This window comes from Magnolia sinica, chromosome 2 (genome assembly GCF_029962835.1).
Source record: "Magnolia sinica isolate HGM2019 chromosome 2, MsV1, whole genome shotgun sequence".
In the NCBI taxonomy this organism is placed as follows: domain Eukaryota; kingdom Viridiplantae; phylum Streptophyta; class Magnoliopsida; order Magnoliales; family Magnoliaceae; genus Magnolia; species Magnolia sinica.
In genome coordinates this window covers 17,568,456-17,576,585 of record NC_080574.1, presented here as the reverse complement: position 1 = coordinate 17,576,585, position 8,130 = coordinate 17,568,456, and the positions used below count along the sequence as shown (strand labels likewise).

At 39.8% G+C, this 8,130-nt stretch overlaps 1 protein-coding gene across 4 annotated transcripts in view; it reads left to right on the top strand.

Annotated features, from left to right (window-relative positions):
• Positions 1-7,166: 7,166 nt before the first annotated feature.
• The window catches only part of LOC131236473 (translation factor GUF1 homolog, chloroplastic), a 45,870-nt gene continuing 44,906 nt past the window's right edge, over positions 7,167-8,130 (top strand). Inside the window, exon 1 of one of the 4 annotated variants that reach the window (XM_058233682.1) lies at positions 7,167-7,531. In XM_058233682.1, the coding sequence (XP_058089665.1) occupies positions 7,262-7,531 (270 nt within the window). In that variant the 5' untranslated portion in view covers positions 7,167-7,261. Of the gene's footprint in view, positions 7,532-7,640; positions 8,030-8,130 lie in introns of those variants that run through there. The other 3 variants (XM_058233681.1, XM_058233680.1, XM_058233683.1) reach the window with 3 other exon arrangements.

Genomic DNA, 8,130 nt, shown 5'->3' with positions numbered 1-8,130 from the left:
GGTGCTAACCCAGGCTCTGGGAGGCCGATGATCTGTATATTTTATCTACACTGCTGTCCATCCATTTTGACCCAACACCTTAGGGCATGAGGTTAAAAAGGAAGTAGATTGAAGTCTGTGGTAGACCACATTAATGTGAGCAATGACAATTGAAAGATTATTGTCAAAAACAGATTACGGCAACAATAGTTTTATATTAATCTATATTTATGTTCTCTTCATGTGTATTTGTAACTACGTAACCTTATAAATAAGTTAGATGGCAAATAAAAATGACGGTAAAGCCCGCAAAGTTTTCAGCCATATAAGTTTAACTCCATTGCTTCTTAAGGGGGCTCCATCTGTCTCATTTTTAAGCTCATATCATAAAATTATCATTCAAAATAGCTAGCTAGGTCCTAGTGGAGGCAGTACTCAATCAGCACCACATAAAGTAACCCAATCAAATCCCGCCATGCGGGTCTACTGTGAGGTCATAGCAGCATAGTCACCAAGCAATCTACATCCAATTTAATGTGAGTTAGTAAGATAAGTAACAACCCAGTTCAATGGATTGGCACCACTTTAAAGTTATGTGTTTTATATCCAAGTTGTTCATCCATTTTTTCAACTCATTATAGGATAAGGTAAAAAATGATTTAAAAAATACAAAAAAGAAAGAACCAAATCTCAGGTAGACAATGCCAAAGGAAGTAGTAGTAATCCAATGCTTATCATCAAAAGCTTCGAGGGCCACACTTGATCTTTACTCTCCGTGTAATTCATTGATTAAGTCACTAAAACCTTAATGAAGGGAAAACTCAGCTTGATCTTAAACTGAAGGGCATTACCAAAAACTTAAACGCTCCATACCTTGCAAGAGAAGTAGTATGCTCTTCCCAACTGGTTAAACAAACCTGCCATGACCTATATGAGATAGATAGGGCATGATCGTTCCTAATGGCCATGTATATTTTCTGAATAACCCGTTGATAATTAAGACGAAACGGACTTAGATGAAAGGAAAACATAAATATCACTTTGATCCAAAATTTTTGTTGCCTATGAAGCTTTTAATGATAAGCAATCAATCACCATTGCTTCCTTTAGCGTGGTTCACATAGATTTGGATATGCTTCAATTTTTTCCCACCCATACTATGAAGTAAGGTGGCAAAAAAGAATGGACAACTTAGATATAAAACGCATACATCATGGCGGGTCCTGGGTCCTAGAGTACAGTATCCACCAAGTTCAGTCACTCACTGGTTTTAAACATCCATGACTGGGCCCATCTTCCGCTAATAATCTTCTACGTCCATTTTGCATGCCACTAACTTGATGGTTTGGTCCATCTGATCTGTATGAGTCTCTCAGGGCAGGCTATGAAGAGTGCATTGGATCTAATTAAGACGAGTGCATTGGACCTAATTGAGGGTTGGATATGATAGGCAATGTGGAGCCAACGAGTCCGAAATAAAAGTACGTGCATCAAAAGGTTCTATACACCTATCCCACTGAATCATACTCATACCACCTTTTTCCCTCGAACAATATGTGCGGCAATCCAGACCATCCAAATTGTGGGGCATGATGTGGATGGAACACATCTATAAAATCACACAGACCAAAAAATCGTGATTATTTATTTGATGGTTATTGAATGGATGGTTAAATGTAAAGTAGCGAGTGGTCTAAATTTCAATGGGATAATGGGATAGTTTGTATCATATTCCCAATGAACTTTTTGCTTAAGATCCATCTATAGTTGAGTTGGTGTTTTGGACCGTCTGGATTGCGGGTTAACCATGCCATGTGCGAGGTTTAACAGTTAGGGCCATTTTAAATTGGCGATGGACAATGATGGATTGGCAGGAGACTTGACTAGCTATGACAGTGATAGGAGAAGATCTGTAGGATTCGGGGATGATCTAGCTAGGTGGACGTGGGTTCCATGGTTTAGTGGTCCAAAACACTCTGTGTGATGGGCCGGCCATGGATAGCGCTGACATGATCGCATGGGAGATTGGGAGATCTCAACCGTTAAATTATAGGACCTTTCGATCAAAAGCCCCGATATGGCGTGGTCTTTAAAACATGGGTCAAGTGCACGTGGGCATCTTTGTGCAATATCAGGTGGCCCCCACTTTAATTTAAAATACATGAATCGGTCATTACAAGACGGGGGAAAACTGTAGCATAACCACAGGCTTAAATAACAAAAGAAAAGGACAAAAAGGGAACATTTCTCACGGACGCGGATTGCGTCTTACCCCGCGGGCGGGCAGGGGTCTGTGGGGCCACCGTGATGTAAGAGTTTTATCCACGCCGTTCATTGATTTTCTCAGATCATTTTAACATGAGATTTGAAAATTGAAGAAGGTCCACAGCTCCAGTGGACCACAGCATAGGAAGCTGCATTGATAATGACACTCACCGTTGAAACCTTTTAAAGGGCCGCCGTGATGTTGTTTTACTATCCAACCTATTAATAAGGTCATCTAGACATAGATGAAGTGAAAGCACAAATATCAGCTTGATCGGAAACTTCTCCAGCTTCCAAGAAGTTTTTAATGGTGGACGTTCAATGCCCACCTTGTGGTCCACTTAATCCTTACACCTACCTCATTTTTTGGATCTGATCTTAAAATGATCTGAGAAAAACGATTAACGGCATGGATAAAACACTTACATCGCTGTGGGCCCCACAGAGCCCTGCCCGTCGGGCGGGGGTAGGACGCAATCCGCGTCCATTTCTCACTCACACTGAGAATATAAGCTTGAAATATGATTTTCGTTGATTTTCGTTGACACGTGCTAATCATGTGAACTCAATGTTGAAACAGGGTCTCTCTGTCAATTAGCCATCTAAGCAGGACCCATTTTCAGAGGGGTTGTGCTGGGTTTCTATGAGTTTTTAGGTTGTGATGGACGGCTCTCTATAAATATCAGACCAACAGAGAAGATGGAAAGATTATAGGGCTGCGTCTATGCTCAACAGCGTTTATTTGATATATTTATACAAAAGACTCTGAGTCCGGCTAGTTGGACTTCAAACTAGTTTAAAAATTAAAGATTAATTAATGTTAATAAATAAATGTGAGAAGAGTTATTTAATATCACTTTGGAAAATGGGCGGCAGCCTGAGTAGGCCTACTATGGTGTTTGTATGAAGTCTGCCCAACCCATCAAGTGTGTCACCGTGTTAGGCTCAACCCCATCCGTTAGCAGGTGGACCACACTATTGGGAATAGTGTACAGACGCATTTATTAAATTTAACAAAGAGTCAAAAGAAATAGTTTGATCCTCTTATTTCTCAAACTGAGATATCCAAGAATCCGAATCCCACTAAATTGTTTCACTTAAGGCTTGTTTGGATACCACCAAATAATGTACCTTTTCTACTTATGGTAGTATATAAGTAACTTATTTTAGATGAATAAGTTTAGTTTATAATTAATTATAAGTATTTTTTTTACTTAAAATCACTTAATCACTTTAGTTCATGTTTTTTAGCTTTTTTACTTTTCATAATTTGCTGAAGACAAGCACCGGAAGAGAGGAGAAAAGAAGCTTATAAGTATGCTTGGTAAACAACCTACATATGTGCTTAATAAGTATAGACGAAGATAAGCTACTTGAGGCATAAGTAGCTCATCTTAACTAACTTAAGACCCAAGCACTCCCTTAATGTATCTGATTCAAGCATGGGCTTGGCTTTTAGGCCTCGAGCCCGAGTTTTAACATGGCATCTAATGGTTGAAGTGAATTACATGCAATCATCATGTTTGGCCTTATAAGAGGATTTTACAATGATGGTATTTTATTTTCCTTTACAAGGTCTTGAGTCTAACAAGCTGGACTATAGACTAAGGTCCAACAAATAAATAACCGTCAATCCTTTTTATGTCTGTTAAACATATAACCCGTCCAAAACGGGAAAACTATGCAACATTAGAGTTGTTCACGAACCAAGTTAGCTTGGTTGACTCGATCAACTTGACTTGACTTTGATCAAAGTTGGGTTTGAGCCGAGTCGAGCTTTTTTTTTATTTTTTTTCTATGCTCAAACTTAATTAAAATTGTTGACTGAACCGAGCCGAATTGGCCAATCATGCTCGAGGACCGAGTTGACCTGAGTTCAAGGTGGGGTTGGCTGCTGGCCGAGCTGTGCCAAGTTGTGCCAAGCTCAACTTGGTTCAGCTCATGTACAAGTACTCTACTTACAAATTTGTGGTTACTTCGCCTCGAATTCCAACTCTAGTTTGTTTGTTAGGGAGGGAAGATTGCATGTGATTGATCCATTGTATACAAACTACATGGTAGTTACGGACAATAATGAGAAAGAAATTGTAAAGCTTTAAGCAGAGCTTTTCATTCAGTTTGAGATGAAATACTTCGGCAAGCCTAATCACTTGGCTTAAAAGTGGGATCCATGAAAGATGGCATGTTTATATCTAAAAAAGGGTATGCGGAAAATATTGTATGCAGGTTTGGCTTGAATCAAAGCAGGACAGTAGTGTGTAGTCTCATACACTCAACAATCAACATTACGATACCCGAAATTGCATTTTCATTTAGACTTGGTAGTCGCTACATGCAAGCTCCCCATAAACCGCATTTGGATGTGGCTAAGTGGATCTTAAAATACGTGAACTCTACTATTGACATGACCCATTTGTTTAGTAAGGGAGTTGGACTTGATTTGATCAGTTTTTTGGATGCTGGTTTTGGCGGCGACACGGATGATTGTAAGTCTATATCAAGTTATGTTCTCTCATGTAGCTTGACATGTATTTCACGGTATAGCAAGAAACAAGGTTCAATGTCCCTTTCTACAACATACGCGGCATGCGAGGCTACTTTTACTGCACAATAATGTATGTGGCTGTGACAGTTGATCAAGGATATTTCTTCACAAATTCACAAACCAATTATCATCTATAGTGACAATTAAAGTGCTTTCATGCTTACAACAAATCTAATTTGCCCTGCAAAAACCAAGCACATTGAATTTTAATATTACTTCATCCATGAAAAGGTACTCCATTGATTGATTGAAGTTTTGGAGGTTCAAAGTAATCACAACATTGGTGACATCTTCACAAAATCACTCTCTAGATGTCCATTTAATTCTCTTATAAGTATGCTTTGTATGATTTATAGAAATTCACTTTAAAGGAGAGTGTTAAACGTTAAAGTGTATTTTATACGATTAGCTTTCTTAATATTTATTAGAGCGATGTAGCGAGGTTATAGTGTATTTTTGTGTTAGGAAGCTTTTTTGTCATCTTGCACTATGGGCCCAACTTGCACATCTGTGGTTGGCACATGCCTCTCTCTCTCTCTAGCGAGGTCATAGTGTAATTTTTGTGTTAGGAAGCTTTTTTGTCATCTTGCACTATGGGCCCAACTTGCACATCTGTGGTTGGCACATGCCTCTCTCTCTCTCATTTGTTACTTTTTCAAACTCTATTCCACACGGGCATTAATGAGTACCCTTCTCATTATATACAAACTCTCTACATTTAAGATAGGCTATAGTGCCATCTATTGCATCCTTCGTTATCTCTTTTTTCCAGCACCCAAAAACTCAATATCAGGGCTGAGGCCATTCCATCAACTCCCATACTCCGTTGTTGTGTAAGTTGAAACTCATATGGATGTTTTTATCTTATCTTCTTTGTAACAACTTCACGATAATCATTTGAATGGAAAATGGCATTTTCCATTTCAAATCTTCATATTAAATTGTTCTTTTTCTTTCTTACTGATTGCGAGTCTTGGACCAGTGTGATTTTACTACACTGTTAAAGAATAGATTGTTTCGGTTTTGTGATTTATGTCATTCTCAGCACACATGACTCAATTCACCATTGTTGTCCAAGTGGAACACAGCCAAGAAGCTTGCTAGAATACATTTCGACCCACTGTAAGACGACATGCTGAGACTTCGGCATTGGGACATGGATTGCCTGCGAAAGGCTCTCGCAGGAAGTTCCTGCTCTAAGAAGCTAGGCGGGGCTGTCCATGATGTTCGTGATAAATTTACTCGGGTCATCCATTCTACCAGCCCAACCTAGGACACTAGACAAAAATGAGATGAATCCTGAACCCAGTGTGGGCCACATGAGAGGAAAAAGTGGGAAAAGAAATGCATGCTATTGAAACCTCCCTAGAGTCCACCTCGATTTTTATATGACATCCAAATAAGGTCATTCTTCCGGTGATGAATTGAAAACACGAAAAACCTAGTTCGGCACAAAATTTATATAGCTATATGAATGTTTCAACAGTGGTCGCTCAATTCATTTCTTCTCATGTGGCCCACTTGAATGTTAGATATGTCTCTTTTAAGGACTTATTGCCTAAAATGAGCCGGAAAAATGGATGAATGGGGTAGATTTCTCACAATGCAAAAGCCTTTCCCAAGCAATTGGCAGTCCCCGCTATTATATTTTTCAATGATACAAACTGTTTACGCCGTGTAAAGTCGTAATTCAGCCCTTCTGATTAATTGGCTTTTTGCTCTTTTGCTTTGAACATTAAAAGTCATCATAACTTTTCTATAATCAGAGGGTTGAGCTATTCAGTCAGAATATATATTTTCGCCCTGTCACAAAATCATTCTGGGTTATTAAAAAACAAAAAAATCAAATCGCAAGATTTCCAATGCATCTTACTGCAAATAGGTCTGAATGTATTCAAGCAAACCTCTACAAGTAATTCAAATTACATCTCAGCCTAGATGTATCCTAACCCAAAAAATCATACTCATTTCGTAATCTAACCATCACATTGGTGGTCAATTATCAGATGTCTACACATGAAAACATCCAACGGTCATACTTCTGCCAACAAGCGTCCATGAATGAGAGGTCAGGATTATTCAAAGAATCTGATATTGGGACTTTGACTCGGTGAGAGTGAATTCCACAGTTTGTTCGGTTAAGTTAAATTATGTGGAGCGTACAAAATTCGAGCACCTGCGGATCAAGTGGCACAAACAGCCGGAGTATCAAATCTCTCCACATCAATCAGACAATAATCTCTTTTCAAGAACGCGCAACGGCTGTATTTCAACGGCAAGGCCCATCCGTTGAACGGCTCTGATCGTATCAACCTCAGCGCGTGGGGCCAAACGGATTACCGAACCCGCCTTTTTTACGTGGCTCAAAACGCGCGCACGGACGTGGAGGCTTTAGTTGGAATTGGATAGAGAGTGGCCTGGCCGCTCTCCTCACTCTCTGTAATCCGAAGGGAAAAAAGAAAGAAAGAGAGAATGGCTACAAACATCTGCCGCTTCTCTTCAATTTCAACCGCAGACTCTCTCCACCATCACCGTAACGTAGATTCTAGGGTTTTCAGAATCTCTCTTCTTTCCAACACCCGCTTCTCCAAGCGCTCGATATCTTCTACTCGCTTCGAGAATGGAAGCTCGCGGCGTCGAAGGAGGTATGGCGTTCTCTGCCAAACTGCCGGGGCGGCGATCTCTAAAGACAGCTCTGACTCTGAATTCGCCGCCAAAGTCGGCCAGCAGCGTCTGTCGAAGGTAACACAATTCCAAATGCTATTTTTGCGCTGCAAAATTGTCTTATGATTCTGTTGAATTTCGTTGAAGTTGAAGGCTCTAAAAGGGCTAGGGAATGAGGATATGGTACTTGATAGAGTGGAATGGCGGAATGGAATTCATGTAGATGGCCCCAATTAGCTGGGATAAGTCGCAGATGACGATGACAATGGTGTTTTGATTGCGTTGCGGAAACATAAGTTTTTTCCCTTGTCAGTCAATCCATGCTTTCTTTAAATTTTTCATTATAATGGACTAGCAATTCTTGTTTGAATTGCTTCAGACATCATTTTTTGGCAGCTATTTGATGGCACAAGATGATAATACCTTGCAGACCTTTGCTAATCTCACAGATACCTGCTTCTTTAACCCAGGCACATGCGGCCATTGTATGGATCCCACAAATTTTTTTTGTGGGCAGGGATGAGTTCCATTGTGTTGGTGGCCTGGCCCAAAAAGATTGGCCAGTCAGTTCAATAGGTGGGCGAAATGTATACTAAAATAATTTCAGACCGTCAATAATTTGTCATTTTGAAAATGGTGAAGACAGTCAATATTCAGCCCTCTTTTGATCATTGCAC